Consider the following 18142-nt stretch of genomic DNA (forward strand, 5'->3'; position numbering starts at 1 on the left):
TTAAAGAGAAGTTTAATTACAGATTTGGGAAGAATAGGCATACAGCATGCACAAAAATGGTAGTGAACAGGTACTCCGCTCCTTGTTCATTAAATAGAAACAGCTTTGGCTTAAGGTATCTTTCACGAAAATCGGTTGAGTAAGGTCTCCCTATATTCCCAACGTTCTTTAAAAACAATCAAAATAAGTCTCCTTGAGATTAATATATCTTTAAGCCTTAAGAACAGGAAAGCATTTAACTTGAACAATTAAAACCCTTAACATTTAATCAATTACGTCTCCGTTTCATGATTAAATGTGTTTAGTGAAAGTTCTGTTTCACAAAAAGAGTCTCCTCGTAATTGATCCACTAAGAAATAGGTTAGCTACTCCTATTTAACGTTAATTACTCACTGAACAGCCAATCTAATTATACTTAATGACTTTAAAGGGAAGTTAACCTGCCCCTTTACCTCTTCCTGAACAGCTGCATACCTGTTAATTAAATTACTTACTCATAATTAAATGAAGTAAGACAAAAATAATAATGAAGAACAAACAATGCATTAAAAGAACAAGAAACAAAATTACACCTAATGATTCAGATCTAAAATCTGAATGCTCAAAACATAAAACTAAGGCTCTTTAAATAGCCTAAGGTTCAGCAAAATAATTGTTCATAAATGATTAAAAAAATAAGAGATATGGGCCTGACAGACTGTTCTGCCAGATTACAGAACAGTCCGTAACACAGGCAGGCAGCCCATACTTCATGATTTCCTCCAGGCCATGGCTGTTCTGTAGCACATTAAATTTCTTCTTCAGGAAAGTTATCTTTAGAATTCAGGAAAGATCAATGATTGATATGTTGGGTTCATGCTTCACCCAACCAGTTGTTCTCACTCATTCTTCCTGGTTGTTTTTCTCCTTTGAGCACTCATTTCCTCTTGCGCACAACGTGATTTCTTCATCCGAACATGCAGTGAACCTTTAAAGATCAGTCTAGAGTTCCTTGTTAGGAGTCAATGATGGCTGCCCACTTTCTGCCCCCTTGCAAAGTGAGAAAATGTGCACTTTATAACTGCTGAAATCTGCGGCTTGGACTGCCAGTCCAGGTAAGTTGGACTTCCAGTCCAGCTTGGGAAGTTCATTTTAGGAATTCTGGATTGCAGGAATTTGCGGTCTGGACTGCCAGTCCGAATAAGTTGGACTGCCAGTCCAGGTCTGAGCAGTATATCATTTCTCCAAACTCCTCTTTGATCATTGGTTCTCCATTTTGGTCTTTTTGCTCTTCCAAAATATCAATTTCACTCCAATTAAGCACAATTGATCCACCCAGGTCCTCTTTCTCAAATCTATAGAAAAATCACTTAAAATTCCCATTAATAGCTTAATTATCTAATTAAATCATGAGAATTAAGGGGTAAAAATAAGTGTAATATACGCATATCACAACTGTTCATTAACCTCATCAGTAACCCTCATAGGAATATGCGGAATAATCTGATCAGCATCACAACCAGAACTTGAGAAAATTTCACAAAAATAATCTTCAATCAGCCTATCTAACCCGCTGTCCCAGCCACATAGCTCACCAACATTGTTTTTAAGTTCTACAAAGGAATTATTGCATTTTCGTGCCGAGGCCACATTATGAAAATACTCCGTGTTGGAGTCACCATCACGAAGCCAAAACAATTTTGCTCTTTGGCGCCAAAAATCCTCTTGTTGCATTAGAATTTTCCCAAATTCGGTTGAAGCTCTAGAAAACTGATCCATACTATATCGATCCCTCCTTCCTCTTAATGCTTCAATTCTAGAACGAAGGCTCGCCAACATTTTCCTGAAATTACCCTCAAGACCGCTGCTCCACAATGTCAACGCCTCAGCACAATCATGTATCTTTTCAGAGATAGAAGCCGTAGCCGATTTACCCCATGCTTGTCAAACCACAGAACTGCATAACTGCTCACGTAACCAACAATTCTCAAATCTAAACCTCTTCACCAAATTAACAGGAACCCATGCTTGAACAGATAACAGTAAAGCCGAATGATCCGGGCAAATTGTGCTTAAATTTCGCAGCTTGGAGTTTACAAACAGCTCCTTCCAACGCAAATTGACAAACCCTCTATCCAACCGCTCCTCAATCCACCTATCAGTGCCTCTCCCAACCTCCCAAGTAAATTGATGACCCTGCATCTGCAAACTAAACAAACCACAACTCTCAATTGTCTCTTGAAAACCGGATAGCAACCAACTTGGATGTCTATTACCACCGCGTTTGTCAGCAATACTAAGTAAATCATTAAAGTCGCCAATGCAACACCATGGCTGATCACGAGGTTCGGCGAGCGATTTGAGGAGAGCCCAAGAATCCCTACTTCTACTCTTTTCAGGGAAGCCGTAAAAACCCGTAAGTCTCCACGAGGGAAACCGTTGAGTAGAAATAGAGGCATTTATAAAATTCTGAGATGAAGATAGAATATTCACAATTACCTTATCTTTCCAAAGCAACGCAAGACCACCCCATGGCCAATGTAATCCATCACAAAAAAATTTGTCAAAACTAAGCTTCCTACACACATTACTTACACTATTTTGTTTTACCATAGTTTCCATGAGAAAAATTATTAACCGGCGATGGATACCAATCACGTTTGGATTGCCCAGACCACGGCAGTTCCAGCTAAGGATACTCATAATCCCCGGTGGGCCTGAAATACAGGACCCACCTCCACTCCCTTTTTTGACTGGGCGTCATTGGTAATTTCCACTTCCATGGATTCCACATACAATCGCGGCCTTTTGGGATCCAAAATCAACCCCTCGTCCCTCACCTCCATTATCTTCTGCACCCCACTAATAGGCTACCTGTTATGGTAGAAGATCCAAAATGAAGTTATTACTTGCTTAATTATAAAATTTGTCTTCTTTAATATTAGAACCACATACCCCGATCTTGACCGTTTTACGTTTTTTAAGACGCGTGCAATACATCTTTCACATTTAACTTATTTTTTTGCAACCGAATAATCAATTGATTACATTTTACGCAAGTTCATGAGACTAATTGAACATTTTATGCAAGTTGAAAGAGCCAGTGTTAATACTTTCTGAAAGACCAATCAAACTTTTTAGAAAAATTCAAGGCAATCAAGGTCTAAATGCTACTACCACTCTTTGACATCGATACTGACACCTTTTTCACGACTTTGTGAAGAAGAATTTTACAAATTACTAGAAGCGTAGATATGGTAACTTCTGGTTCTTTGGCTTAAAACAAAACAACCATAGAATTTACCAATAAAGTGAAAAAAAAAGAAGTAAATGGTTTATTTATTTATTTATTTTTGGGGCAAATGCCATTTAGTTCAAGTGAGGGACATAGCTCCGAGAGGCTTATTTGCCTAGTTATAAACACGTCATTGGCCCCAACGCTTAATTTGTTTTGCCACTGACCTTTGTCTTCTCCACAAGAAAACCAAGAGAGCAAAACTAAAAATGGCGGACTCATCATCGTCAACAGCCGTAACAACGCCGGCGAAGTCCGATGCGGAGACTGAAGAACTGCTTGATCGAATGTTGACCCGACTGGCCTTGTGTGACGACTCCAAACTCGAACCCTTACTATCAAAGCTCCTCCCTTTCACTCTCTCCTCCCTCTCCTCTCAGTCCACAGCTGTTCGTAATAAGGCATGACCTTCACCCTTCTCTTCCCTTTTTTGAACTAAGACTGCTTTCTCTTTTTAATTTCATGGTTAATTTGAACTGATATTGCCCCAACTTGTGACGCACTCCATCTTTTACTGGAAATTTCAATTTGGCAGTCAGTTTTTATTCAATTTTCTAGGGCGTTATTTCTAGATTGAAACATAGTTTGAATGATGTAGAAAGAATTTTCCCCCCCTTTTTTTTCTTTTCTTGAAGTATGCCAGTCTTCTGTTTTCACATGCCTAGATGAAGCCATCGTAGTAATAATGTTGACTGAATGCTATATTTAGCTGTCTGTCTGATTCATGTCCTTAATGCAATTCCACAAATTGTATTTATTATATACCTTCAATTGGTTTCGGTGATTATGCCGATTACACTCCTTTTGTTTGTCAAGATTCCAAATGAAGTGGAAATGAGGAGCTGCCGACTTATTTAGAGTATCTCTCACTTCTTTTGGCGACCTAAATGCAGAGTTTAGCCGTCAGAGTTCTATCCTTTCCACATGGATTTGAGTCCTATCCTCGATTTGCAATTTAGTCACAAAAATATTACTATTTGACATTTTTTGTTGTTTAAATTAGACCTTTTAGTCTTCGGATATGCTTTCAGTTGAAACATGAAAGATATCCGGCATGTATCTGGTTTCCACATAGAGAAACATAAGCTGTACAGTACATTCAAAAGAAATGTGAACATGTTTATTTTGCAAAGCAGATTATATTATATCTCTGTGACTGAACATGTGAACATTCTAAACCAAGTTGTTGGAGATACTACTCAAGCATTATAGCTTGTTCAGTGTTAGACTGTTAGTTTAAGGGTTATGATTGCAACGAAACTGTTAAAAGAAAGGCCCATGTGGAAGAAAAAAAGAGGGCCTACTAGTGTAGATTGATATCACAATTCAAAGAAGGCCCACGTGGAAGAAAAACGAGGGCAGTATATGTGAGGTCATGCAGACTGTGAGTATAGTTCCTTGTGAGGTCTGAGTGAAAATTCTATTTTGGCATTTTAAGCTCTTTCAGTGCTAAAAAGTGGAAAGATTCTAAAAAAAGTTGATTACTCAAAATTATGAGTACGAGGCAGTGGTTAATAAGATTCTTATAATTCTTGCCCATATTGGAAGGAAGATTGTATGTAGCTTATGTTTGAAAGAAGCTTGGTGCGGCTCCCGGAAAGAGCATTAACGCATCAGACCCAATGTGACTCTTGGAGAAGTAGGAGGCATGCGGTGGAAGATGACGCAAACTTAGTGTTTCAGTTGTGGGCTCAATGAAGTGATTGGTTCTAAGTGATATCATAAATACTCAACGAAAAAATCTCTATTGGAGGGGACCGATTGAGATTCAAACTTGAGGCCTTTTGTACTAACGCTTGAGGGACGATGATTTGACAGGATTGTGTATGCCGTACCCCATATGAATATACTAAATGAAAGAAAAAAAGAATATGAGTTAAGTGAGAGAGGTATAAGTTGGAAGGGCTGTTAAACTTAATGCCTTTAGGTTTTGGTATATCTTATCTACACTTCTGTTCTATGTTTCTCATGAACAAACATTTGGTAAATGTCATTACACTAATAGCTGCTTACCCTTCAGGCTGATATTCACTCGATAGTGCATAACTACGCCTAAGCAGTGGAATTATAATGCGCCACTGTGGCTTTTGTCTGTGTGTGTGTATATGCATGTTTCCTTTATTCCTTAGTTTTGAGTTTCAAATGAGAAGTGCAACTGAAGTTCAGTTGATAAACTGGACCTCTTTTTGTCTTTTTTCCTCATCTTAATGTGAATTATTAATGTTTTTTCTCGTCTTTATTTGGATTTGTTGAATGTAGTGTATGCTGTTGAACTGTTGGGTTCCTACTTCAACATTTTTTTTTTGGCTTGTTATGACAGGTTCTTGAAATTTTGAGTCATGTGAACAAAAGAGTGAAACATCAGTCTCAGATTGGCTTGCCATTATTGGAGTTATGGAAACTCTATACAGAAGCTAATGCTACCCCAATGGTTAAGAACTTTTGCATTGTTTATATTGAGATGGCATTTGAACGTGTAGATGTGAAGGTATGTACATCTGTAATGGATGATCAGACAAACTGTCCTTATATTAAGCCTTCTCATTTTGTTGAGCTGGAGAGTCTTGCAACCTGAGCATTATTATAATGAATTACTGTGCTATAGGAAAAAGAACATATGGCACCTATGCTTGTTGCTAGCATTTGTAAACTTCCTCATCAACATCAAGAGATTATCTTGAGAATAACTGCAAAGGTATGTTTTAGATTTATCTACTCTTCAAACAATTTGGTGTTTGCTAATAAGCTTTCCAAATTTTCATTTACTTCACGAATCAAATCCATCTGAAGTATTTTGTTAGTCTTTTCTTTGGTCACACGGAGAACATATGAGCTGTTTCTTTTCAATCTGCTAGTGGATAGTATTGAGCTGTTCTTGTTTTCCTTTATTGCTCTCTTATTGTAATAAGCATTCTTTTTTCTGACACTTGATAGGACCATCCTCTCTCTCTCTCTCTCTTTTAGTTTTAATTTTTTCGACTTCTGTTTATGAGGATATCATATTATTGATTGTGATAATTATGTTCTTTGATTTGATTTAATTTAAAAATATTTTATTTGTGCTGTGCTAAAAAGAAATTATTCATTTGCTTACAAATTAGCATAAAATTTAAATGACTTTGCATATGGTTATTTTATGCTCGTTGACTTAGTTGGGTTTCAGGTGATTGGTGAATGCCATGCTGGTGGGATCAGTGAGGAGGTTGCCATTAAATATAGATCACTTCAAGGTTGTCAGGAAAGGGAATTGTTCGCTGAATTCTGCCTTCATTTAATGTTGTACCAGCAACTCTCTCGTAGGTCTGTATCTTAAGTGTATTGTAATAGTAGCATCATCTCTCAGTGGTTGTTGAATTTTACTCGGGAGCTTCTTATTTTCTGCAGTGGAGGATGTCCGCCTGGGCTTTCAGTTGCTCAAACAAATCGTGTTGCAGGAAAGGATCCTTTGAAAAACGATGTACTTCTTATTAGAAAGGTGAAAATAATATGTACTGTTTGTCTTGTAGCGGAAATAATGATTGTTTCTTTGTTATCTTATAATTGGGTTTCTCCTTTCTTCTTTTGTGAACAGTTGGGCATTTTGAATGTCATTGAGGCTATACAGCTTGATACAGAAGTTGTTTATCCATTATATCTTGCTGCTAGTGCAGATTGGTTTGTAATTTTTTCTATTTATAAAAGAAATTAACCTTCTTTTTTGAGTCTTGTACATCGATATTTAGATATGTAAGATGTGGGTTGGTTTTTCATTCTTTATTGGTTTCATCTTTTGAAGTCAAGAGCCTGTCATGAAAAGGGGGGAGGAGCTTCTGAAGAAGGTGTCTACTGCTAATTTAGATGATCCAAAGTTGATGAAGAAATCGTTTCTACTATTCAATGGTAAGAGCTATGAACCGGTTGATTAATTTTATCCAATCATGAATCATGATTTTTTTTTTTTTTTTTTTTTTTTTTGCTGTTTTGATATGGAAATGATTTGCTGTAGTCCTGATTATAGTTTCCTAGTCACCAATAAATTTTAAAGCACTTTCTGTGTGTGGTTGTGTTGGATTTTATGTTTGGTGCATTTTGGATCTTTTTTTCCCTATCAAGTAGATCTTCTTACTCTAAGTCTATCTCTGATCAGGTACTACTGCAGTTGAAAATGTTGCTCCAGATTCTAAGGTCACTCCTGGGAGTGTTGCTTTTAAAACAAAACTGATGTCTATATTTTGCCGCTCTATAACCGCGGCAAACAGCTTTCCAGCAACTCTGCAATGTATTTTTGGTTGCATATATGGTATGAATCATCTTTTTTCTGTTGCATATTACTGTATGTAATGCTGATGCCATTTTTACCTTGAATTGCTAAACTATTTAATTGGACTACTATGTGATCCTGGTTGATAATTCATCTATAACAAGGGTATTTTTGTCAGCAAGAATATGTTGAGTACTCTTCCAATTTTGTTTTGCAGTCAGTGCTACTGTTCAATATGTCAATGCTTCTAATGGTATAGTTTTAATTGCCAGAATAAAGAAGCAAGTAAAATAATTGTTGGGACAAATGATTTTATTTCATTCAATTTTAGTGTCAGCTTCAGCTTAAGATCGATATCTCAAAGCTCCATGGCATGCCTTGGGAAGCCAATTAAAAATTAGCCCATTGTAATTGCAAAATGTTACTAGGTTTTTTTTTAAAATATCCTCCGAGTTTTTTTTTTTTTTTTTACCTTTTCCAACCAAATGCTTCAAAATCTAAATAATTGAAAAAGATAGGATGGTGTCCTAACACCTTTTTCCTTTTCGAAAGTTCCTTGCATAAGGCTTGAAGATATCACTCAGATCAGACTATATATGCTCCTCTAAAAAAAAAAAAAAAAAGGGCGGCCCGGTCGCATTACGCGTCCCCGCTGAGCGAGGGTCCGGGGAGGGGTCCCACCACAAGGGTGTATTGGGGGCAAGCCTTCCCTTGCCAATTTAATTGGCAAGAGGCCGCCCCTAAGACTCGAACCCGTGACCTCTGGTCACACGGCAACAACGTTTTACCGTTGCGCCAAGGCTCGCCCTCTACTATATATGCTCCTCTAAAATGCTGAAAATATGAAGAAAAAAACGATAGTATATTTTACTGTTGTCCCATCAATCTTTACTTTCTGATATTTTCCCATCATTGACATAGTATTTCCCTTATTTTTATGTTCTTATATCTTGCTATTTTCCATTATGTATTTTCGTGCAAGTTTGATAATTATATTGTAGCTTCATGGTTGAATTCTTCTTTTGTCGACTGAAATCTGAATGCACCAGGGAGTGGTACTACCTCAAGGTTAAGGCAATTGGGAATGGAATTCACTGTTTGGGTATTTAAACAAGTAAGCATCTTGGCTCTTAGTTTTGGATTGTAATTTAATTTTAAAATATTGTGAAGAATTTTTGACCTTTAAAGTAAATAGATGCGGGTGGATCCTACACTGACATTTATCTCTCTGTCCTACCTACCTACCAAAACCCAAAGGAATTGTGCCATAGGAACTTCCAGAAATATGAAGAAGAAATGAATATTAATTGAACGTGATTGCCTCAGTATATGACTTGCTGTGAATTTGTCTTAGTTTTAAAAAATATTGCTGGTACATGTGTTGCAGTGGAAGGTCCCTTGGGCAAGCAGAATTGACCTAATTTACTTTCACCTGTAATATTGTTGCTATACTCTGTTTGTTATCTGGTTATGGGTTTCTGTAATATGAAGAATAATTCAGCCTCTTAGTAGGGTTTCCGAGACTTGCTTTCCTTTTGTCATATTTTAGCTTAATGTGGAAGTGCTTGTTAGGGAGAACCCAGCATTTTCTGATTTGAAAATCTCTCTTTATAATAGTGACTTTCTTTCTATAATTCCAATACCACTTAAACACAGCTCCTAAGGGATCTAAAAAAGATCAAATTTCTACCTCTTGGTAATAACCTTACACATTTAAAATAACTGGTTTGGTTTCTTGTATATAGTCACTACCTGGAATTCATACCTAAAACTGAATGTGAATGGAAATATAACTGCCCTGAAACACGCATACAATCACACAGTCATGTACATACCTAGGGACACAAGACAAATAGTCCTATAACTTCGGGAGAAGAGGTGCTGTTATGTGTCTGCAAATAGGATCTTGTCACAGGTCTTTTCACAAGAAAATCCTTGATTTCTCTTGCTTTTGTTCTTCGAGTTGCCTATCCTTGAAGCTCAATGGTAATTTGTAAGAGATCACCAAACTCCCTTCACAAGCTTAATTGTTTTTATTTAATATGATCCTCCCCTTTAAATAGACAATGATTCTAAATACATAAGAATTCCTTTTCAGAAACACTCCCAAACAATAAGACTCCTAAATAATGGAACTTCCTAAATAATAAAACTACTGAATAATGAAAATCCCTAAATAATATAACTCCTAAACAATAGAAAATTAAATAATAAAACTTTTTAAATAAGATCCAAACCCTAGTATCCGTAACAGGTGCCTCCTCAAAGTGGGTGATCTAGGTCTATTAATATGATAAAAGACCATTGGATCGTTGCAGTGCCTACCGTAACTATGGGTTACCAAGTCCACGGACAAACTTTCTTGATTAAGAAATTAATAACCTTATATTTGACAGTATTAATGAGGGTGATTTTTTATAAGGTACTGAAAATTGTAATAGCGAAGGAACTCTAGACATAAAATTTGACGGTAATTTTCACGTTGGTTGGTCACCGTTAGATCGACTTATTAGAATCCCAGGGTGAAGATTAAAATTATCCTAAGGCTTATCTAATAAACATAGATCTAACGACGACCGACCGGGGAAAATTTAAATTGGAAATGTATCTAAAGTGCCGTATAAGTATGGATATAAGTATTTAATTAAGACAACTCTGAAATATCATTTTCTTTTGGCTTTCTTCTTGGTGGAGAAAACTCAAATTGGAGCCTTGAAATATCAATATAGAGACAATTACATGTACGTAAATGGCACTGAATTTGACAAGATTGTTGTAAACTTTTTGAAATTTAACTTCGAAAAATGTGATTTCCACGTATAACCCTTGGATGCAAGAAGGCTGACTGCCTTTAATGCTCTTACTTTCTTAAGAGTCGCCAAGCTGTGGATTCATAATATCCTACTTCAAAAGATCATTGGCTAAGCTTGTGAAGGTCAAACAATGAAAATGGTTCAATTGGTACGTAGTATATACACGTGTAACTTGAAGTGCTATGATATGTTTTCACTGTTTCAGATCATTGGCTAACCTTGTGAAGGTCAAATAATGAAAATGGTTCAATTGGTATATAGTATATACACTTGTAACTTGAAGTGATGTGATGTGTTTTCACTGTTCCAGTGCATCTTTGTAAAGTTCGGTAAAGCTTTGATCTCTTTTGACAGATGCATGATAGAACTTTTTACATGCATCATTTAGGCACGAATTGATCAGCTCAACCTCATGGGCCCAGTTATACTGAATGGAATTCTGAAGTTACTTGATAGTTATTCAATCTCAGAATCAGGTTAGCGAGTGCTTTTATATATGCTCATGGTTTCATGATGTTAGGATATGTATGATTTCATTTTGAGTGATTCTACCCTATTTGCATATTTCAATGTAATTGATGGTATTTACTTCCAGATGTTACTGCGCGAGAAACCAAAACCTTTTCTTTTCAAGCAATTGGTTTGCTTGCACAACGTCTGCCACATCTATTTAGGTACTTACAAGTTACATATCTGCTCCTCTTTTCAGTCGTACATCATTAGTGCAATTAACTAGTCTGATGGCTATTCCCCTTTGTCTCAGAGACAAGATTGACATGGCTGTTCGCCTTTTTTACTCATTGAAAGTGGAGGCTCAGTCTCTCCGTTTTGCTATCCAAGACGCAACCAATTCTCTTGCGGCCGCATACAAGGTTTTCTACTTAACTTAGCCAAAGTAGGTTTCTTTATTTTCTTCCTTCATTTGAAGGTTGGATCACTTAGCTTCCATTTTGGCATTTTCAAGTATTGTTTTTGGTTGTGTTTCGTTTTTTTTTTGTCTTTCATCTTTCGTTTTTCGTTTTTCATGGGATACCATGTGGATTAAGAGCCTACATGAATATATTTTATTTAAGAGCAATACATATATATATATATACAAGGTTCTCCTTCAGAGACAAACTGACCCTACCAGCAACTCTAGCAGCCCTACATTTCTTACAGCGACGACGACACAGGGTGGCCGGAATGTGAGGAAACGCCGATCGGAGGCGGAGAGGATGAACCAGCGGGGTGGTGAGATAAAATGACGTCCCAATAGTGAGTATTCAAGAGACCCAAGCTCTTGACAGAAATGGAACCCTTGGAAATACTACCCAGAAAATATTGAACCCTTGCAGAAACACAACTCTGGAAATACTACCCAGAAAAAAGAATTCAGAAACCTTAGACCTTAGGCTCTGATACCATGTAACAAACCATGTAAAACACTAGGAGTACATGGGATATCATGTAGATTTAGAGACTACATGAATATATTTTACATGGGAGCAATACACAGACATATATACAAGTAGTTGCTCCTGATATTACCCCTACAGTCAAGGAGACATACTGACCCTACTAGCAGCTCTAGCAGCCCTACAGCAGCTTTAAGCATGTTATTCATTAATTACATTGACTTATTCTATAACAGGAAGCAATATAGACTTGCCTATCATTTGAAACTGGGGAAATTATGGTAAGGAGTGATAGAAAAGATATTGATTCTTATTTTATGTGTACAATATATGCATCTTTGACAGTTGGGAAGTATTCAAGGGACTCAGAATATAGACAATTTCAGTGGAGCTGTTTTCTCTTGTTTCTTCTCGTTAGATGGATCAATTGGCGAAGGCTATCTTATATTAATTACTAATGATGGCTTCTACATATTATCTTCACCTTAATGTTTTCAATTGCACATGTTTACTTACTCTTTAGAATTTGTTATTTGAAACTGTAAAACTTCATGCTTCTACTTTGCCATGTTCTCGCCTATATCTTTATCTCGTCTTTTCTAATTTTGATAAAAAAGTACATTAACTGTTTTGAATTATGTGGACTCACCATCCAAATTTTTCATTGATGATAATGTTATTGATTGTGTCAGGGAGCCCCAGCTACGATATTGCCGGATTTGGAGGCGCTTCTATTGAACAACTCTCAAGGGGTGATTTATGAAATCATTCTTGCTGTTCTGTGCAGAAATATATTCCTCTTTTCTGGTATGATTTGTAACTCAGTGCTTTGTAATTGAAACTTAAAATCTTTTTATCGTCAATCAGGAAGAGAATGAAGTGCGTTTCTGTGCTGTGAGATGGGCGATATCGTTATTTGATTCCCAACATTGCCCAAGTCGATTTATTTGTATGCTTTCTGCAGCAGATTCAAGATTGGATATAAGGTAGTTAAGTTTACCTTATATATATTGCAAAAATCATTTATTTGCTTCTTTTATGACAGAGGCTTTTACCACTTTTTTCTTTTGTGTTTTTTTTTTCAAATATGCATGTTTTTTTTAATTACTTCTCAAAGGTATGATTTTATAACAAAAGTAGATTGGAAACCTTAAAATGGAATTCTGAAGCACCAGGTTTCAAAAGCGGCCTTAAAACGGGGAAGATCATGGATTCTTAGTTAAATGAGTTGATATGACATACATCAGGCACCCAATGACAGCATCCCCCTTGATATATGCTCATGTGGATGTTTACCTATTAAGTTGTCTATTCTACTCCTTACTTACGGACGTACTTCTTAACCCATGAAATGGATTGGGGGAGGAAACTGTCAGTAATTATTGACCTTTCAGCTGTTTGATTCCCAAGAAAACATTTGTCTTTAAATAGAGCATGTTGTCTGTTCATCATTCAGTTGCTTAAATTCTCTATAATAATGTTTCTTTGAATAAAGTTGCCTTCGACATGTGACCAACTTGTCCCTCCATAACCTTCTTTCCTTACTGCAAGTCTCCTCAATTTGCAAATTCAACTGAAGAATCTCCATCCAAGTTCCTTAGTTTGCTTCCAGAATTATTTGTCAAAGTTTGATATGCTTGTTCCATAGGCTTCAATTGTATATGTTACCATCAATTTAACAGAAAGTTCTACATATGTGGATCGAAATCCAGCTAGCCTGTATTGTGTATGTTTTGTTTTCCTCAATGGTTATGCCAGTCAAGGTTGCTGGTATTTAGTTATAAATCATACCTGTATGTCATTATGGGCTGAAGATCCTTTAACTGACCACTATTTCTGAAGTTGTTTGTTTCTAGCTGGCTCAATTTACCTTGTTGAGAAAGCCTTTTCATATTTCTTACTCTGTCTAATTTGATGACAAGTGCTTAAAGCACCCTAGGGATAGCAGACCACATATCCTTTTGTAGATCTGGTTGATTAGTTGGATTGCTTTTTAGTGCTCTAGAATGTCCAAACTTAAACTCCCGCGACTTAAAACATGTCTGTCCGCAGTTAAAACTCAAGAACCATTTTGGATTAAATGTTAGTCCCTCAAACTAATCTTGTAGTGATTGCCAAATTCAGAGGTACCTCATCTTCTCCCAAGCATTGAGGTGCCTTCCAAGACAGTTCTTAGTCAAATGTCTATCTAAGTTAGTTCCTGACAAAAAAAGAAGTCAACTGCCGCTTGCTAGCTATGAAGGTAATATATCGGGAAAAACTTGGACATTGAGGAAATAATTCGCAGACGCAAATTTGGCCAAGCTCGAGGAAATGGGAAATGCTTTTCTCACCAAATGTTCATCCATCTAGTTTCCTATCTCACCTGAGCGCTCACACCTACATAAAGTATCTGCCTATTTTAAATGATGCTCTTCTGCTGCCTTGTATGGATTTTTCTAAAATACATGAATGTATTTTCAATAATCAATGCTCAAAACTTTTTGTGATGCTGAAACTCTTGCTCTTCTTTTTCTGTTCTGCAGGATCTTAATTACATATGAACTATTTTTTTAATACTAGTATAAATTAGGATTTTACTTTGTCTCTTAAATTCCTATTGAATAAATGAACTTTAAGATTATGTCAATGCAAATTAATAACTACCAATAACAGACAATAAGGTTCTAAGTGACCATGGGGTTGAGGTATCCACAATCATCATCCTGAACTTCTGTTTGGCAAGCAAGGACCAAGGAGGAAAAAAGGCGATGGAGGAGGGTGTTTGTTGATAAAATTGTTGGTCTCATTTTTGTTCTACTGTTTCTAATCTCAATCCGTGATGTAAAATCTTCTTGGTTATCATTTTTCTGACATCTTTTGACCTTTTCCTTGTCTCTTCTTATCTCTCTCTCTCTCAAGGGAAATGGCGCTTGAAGGCTTGTTTCTTCTCAAAGATGAAAGCCGTATCACCAATAAGAATCTCAATTTTAGATATCCTAAACCTGGAGCCATGTTGGATTGTATTCTTAAACAGCAACCGAAGTTGTTAGATTCAAGTGAAATAAGGGAGCAAAAGCTTCTTTTTCCATCAAAGGTGTATGTGGCTATGATCAAATTTTTATTGAAGTGCTTTCAGTCAGAGTTAGAGCAGAACAACTCGCTTGAGAGATCATGTGAATTTCTTTCATCAGTGGAGACTATGTGTTTACTGCTAGAACATGCTATGGCATATGAAGGCACTGTTGAGCTACATTCCACAGCTTCGGAGGCACTTATTACAATTGCGTCTTATCTTCCAGAGGTTGGCAACCACAATGATCTTTCTATAGACTGCATTAATTGTTGCACTTTGAGTAAATTTATATGACCTTTTTTTTCCGTTTTTTTTTTGTCTCATAGGTGATAGCATCACATTTTGCACCTCGAGTTTCTTGGCTGAAGCAATTGTTGAGTCACGTAGACTTTAATACTCGCGAGTCTTCAGCGCGTATAATTGGCATAGCTTGCTCTGATCTTCCTATTTCTGCATCATCGACTCTTATATCTGAGCTATTGTCCTCAATCAGCGGATCAAATAATTTAAGGTTTGTACTCTTCCATATGTTAGGAATAAAATACGATTACGATAAACGAAAAAACAAAAGCAATCACACAAGAATTGTTTACCCAGTTCGCCACTCAATATGAATGACTACGTCTGGGGGCACTACCAAACCAGGATATTTCACTATAATGAAAGAGATACGGATTACAAAGAGGTTACATTTATACTGCTCAAGAAACCCTAACCGTCCGAAACCCTAATCGCCCAAAAAAAAGTATCGCTTCAGTTGGGCCTATATATATTAGTCTCCAAAAGCCCAACACCATAAACTTCTTGCTATAATTTGGCTGGTGGTGGTAGTATTGCAACTTCTGATTCTAGACTTCAATGAACTTTCAGGTTTGAAACACGTCATGGAATGTTGTGTGCTATTGGATACATCACTGCAGATTGTATATCTAGGACTCCAGCTGTGAGTTCAATTTTGTAATTTGCTTCCAGTGAATCCTTTGTTTACTTCCTTATATAAATGCCCTTTTCCTTTCTTACAAAGCTCAAGGAACAAAATTAATTCTCCATGCATGCATATTTATTAAGCTAAATAATCTATATGTCCTGAGGCTAGGTGTACTACACTAGTATCTCCCTGTGTTTTTGGACTCTAGTTTGTACCTCATTACATTTTGATCAGTCATACCAAAGCCTCCTTCCGCCTTTCGTAAGAGTATTTTCTGTTATGTCAATGACATCGCGTAATGTTGGATGATTTCAGTGATATGGTAAATCCTCTTAGATCAGTGATTTGAAGTTAAAATCATGTGTACTCCCATCTATTAATTGAAAGTTTAGCACAAGGCCATGTAGGTATGCACTTGTAATGCTTGAAGCTTAACAAGAGTTCTATGCGGTGGTTAAGTCAGAATTATGCTTGCTGTGGTTCCGAATAAAGACTATTATTTGATGGGTTGTGATACCACGTTTCCATTACATTATACACAATACCTCTAACTTCATTTATCTACTTCTTGGTTCATGCTGTTCTTTTGGCCTTCTTTCTATTGAATGATTGAAGACTTTGACAGATTGCTCTTAACCTCCATCTCTTCTTGCTTTCGTATCCTTGACCTTTTTCTTTTTGGCAATATTCAGATCATGTCATTGTGCTGAGTTTAATTGTTAGCAATTTCTGTCACTTTTTCTGACATGGTCCTTTCCAGATCCCAGAGACATTGGTTCTTAATGTACTTAAATGCCTGACTGATGTTGTTAACTCTGAGTCTGCGGTTCTGGCCTCTGTTGCAATGGAAGCTTTAGGTCACATTGGTCTACGCCAACAGTTACCTCCGCTTGTTGGTAGTTCGGATTCAGGTGAAATTTGTAGATTCAGTTATTAAGCATATGCCATGAAGTTTCAATTATTCACACTTCTGCTTTGTTAAACTGCAGTTGAGATTCTGTCACTCTTACACGAGAAGTTAAGCAAACTACTTTCTGGTGATGATATTAAAGCTATTCAGAAAATTGTTATCTCCATTGGGCATGCATGTGTACAGGAGACATCGCCTTCACAACTCAATACTGCACTTGACTTAGTTTTTAGTCTTTGCCGGTCAAAGGTGCGTGGAAAATATATGTAGTTTATGGCCTAATTTGCTAATTTTGTATATTGCATCATTTATACTACTTAATATATATGTAAATTTCAGTGGAACTGCATCTAATCCATGTATTCTGGAGCTATGCAGGTTGAGGATATTCTTTTTGCTGCTGGGGAAGCTCTTTCGTTTTTGTGGGGCGGTGTTCCTGTTTCAGCTGATTTGATTCTTAAAACTAATTACTCCTCGCTTTCCATGGCATCAAACTTTCTTCTAGGGGATGTTAACTTGTCTTTCTCAAAATATACTGTTGATAAGAACAGTGAAGCTAATGAAGACTACCATCTAACTGTTCGAGATGTGATTAAAAGAAAACTCTTTGACACTCTTTTATATAGCAGCAGAAAAGAAGAGCGGTGTGCTGGAACTGTTTGGTTATTATCACTGACAATGTATTGTGGCCGCCATTCAACTATCCAACAAATGCTTCCAGAAATTCAGGTGTTTCATTAGCTAGAGGCAAAATATGCAATTTTTATGTTGAAATCAGTGTTTGGTTTGGATGTCTCATTTGTCTTATGTCCTTTTTTTTTTTAAAAACTTTTGTTAACTACAGCTGATGTCCTAATTTGATAGCTGTGGTTGCACCATGAAAAAATTTCAGGGGGCTGTATTGTACCTAACATATATCAATCTAAAATGTTTAGAAGATCTGTGTCTTTCGCCCTTTTCTTTTCTTAAAAGAATAAAGAAAAAAGAAGGAAGTTAGGTAAACAGGTAGCTATGCTAGTATGGTTTCCAACTTTATACAAACTATCATTTAAATATCCCCACGTTCACATTGAGATAGGTTCTATATAAATATAAAATAAGGGTTGTATGCTGTATGACTGAACCTCCTCTGATTTAACCATTTCTTCAGATAAGGAAGAAACCCCACCGCACCTAGACCCTCCCCTTTCCTTTTCTTACTGCATTTTCTTTTAACAGAATGAAGTAAATTCGATCCTTTGCTAATTACCACTAGCGTCCTGGGGTCAAGCGTGTATTCTGGCCCCCCTTGATTCCGCCAATGCTTGTTAGTTTCTCTACTTTTTCCGAGCATGCCGCTTGGCATAGTTATTAATGGCGACGCCATGGCACAAGGCTCAAGGCTGTGCGCCTTACCGCCCCCCAAGGCAGATGATGTTGCTCTGGCGAAGGCGCGCCTGGACATGGTTATCAGAGGCGCACCTTTTGTATCACAAGTTATTTTTTTAGGGTTCTTTATTATTGACCCACATGTTCAATCTCCACC

General features: G+C 36.8%; 1 protein-coding gene across 1 annotated transcript in view; it reads left to right on the forward strand.

Moving 5' to 3' along the window:
- Nucleotides 1-3364: 3364 nt before the first annotated feature.
- Nucleotides 3365-18142, forward strand: part of LOC136234032 (uncharacterized) — a 30038-nt gene continuing 15260 nt past the window's right edge. Inside the window, exons 1-20 of the mRNA XM_066023786.1 lie at nt 3365-3675; nt 5595-5762; nt 5880-5969; nt 6438-6574; nt 6659-6749; nt 6846-6928; nt 7050-7153; nt 7401-7553; nt 8564-8628; nt 10716-10803; nt 10923-11001; nt 11091-11199; nt 12417-12476; nt 12592-12710; nt 14626-15007; nt 15106-15290; nt 15650-15722; nt 16468-16618; nt 16697-16866; nt 16996-17346. Coding sequence (XP_065879858.1) covers nt 3484-3675; nt 5595-5762; nt 5880-5969; nt 6438-6574; nt 6659-6749; nt 6846-6928; nt 7050-7153; nt 7401-7553; nt 8564-8628; nt 10716-10803; nt 10923-11001; nt 11091-11199; nt 12417-12476; nt 12592-12710; nt 14626-15007; nt 15106-15290; nt 15650-15722; nt 16468-16618; nt 16697-16866; nt 16996-17346 — 2850 coding nt within the window. The 5' untranslated portion in view covers nt 3365-3483. The remainder of the gene's footprint in view (nt 3676-5594; nt 5763-5879; nt 5970-6437; nt 6575-6658; nt 6750-6845; nt 6929-7049; nt 7154-7400; nt 7554-8563; nt 8629-10715; nt 10804-10922; nt 11002-11090; nt 11200-12416; nt 12477-12591; nt 12711-14625; nt 15008-15105; nt 15291-15649; nt 15723-16467; nt 16619-16696; nt 16867-16995; nt 17347-18142) is intronic.

This window comes from Euphorbia lathyris, chromosome 6 (assembly GCF_963576675.1).
Source record: "Euphorbia lathyris chromosome 6, ddEupLath1.1, whole genome shotgun sequence".
In the NCBI taxonomy this organism is placed as follows: Eukaryota; Viridiplantae; Streptophyta; class Magnoliopsida; order Malpighiales; family Euphorbiaceae; genus Euphorbia; species Euphorbia lathyris.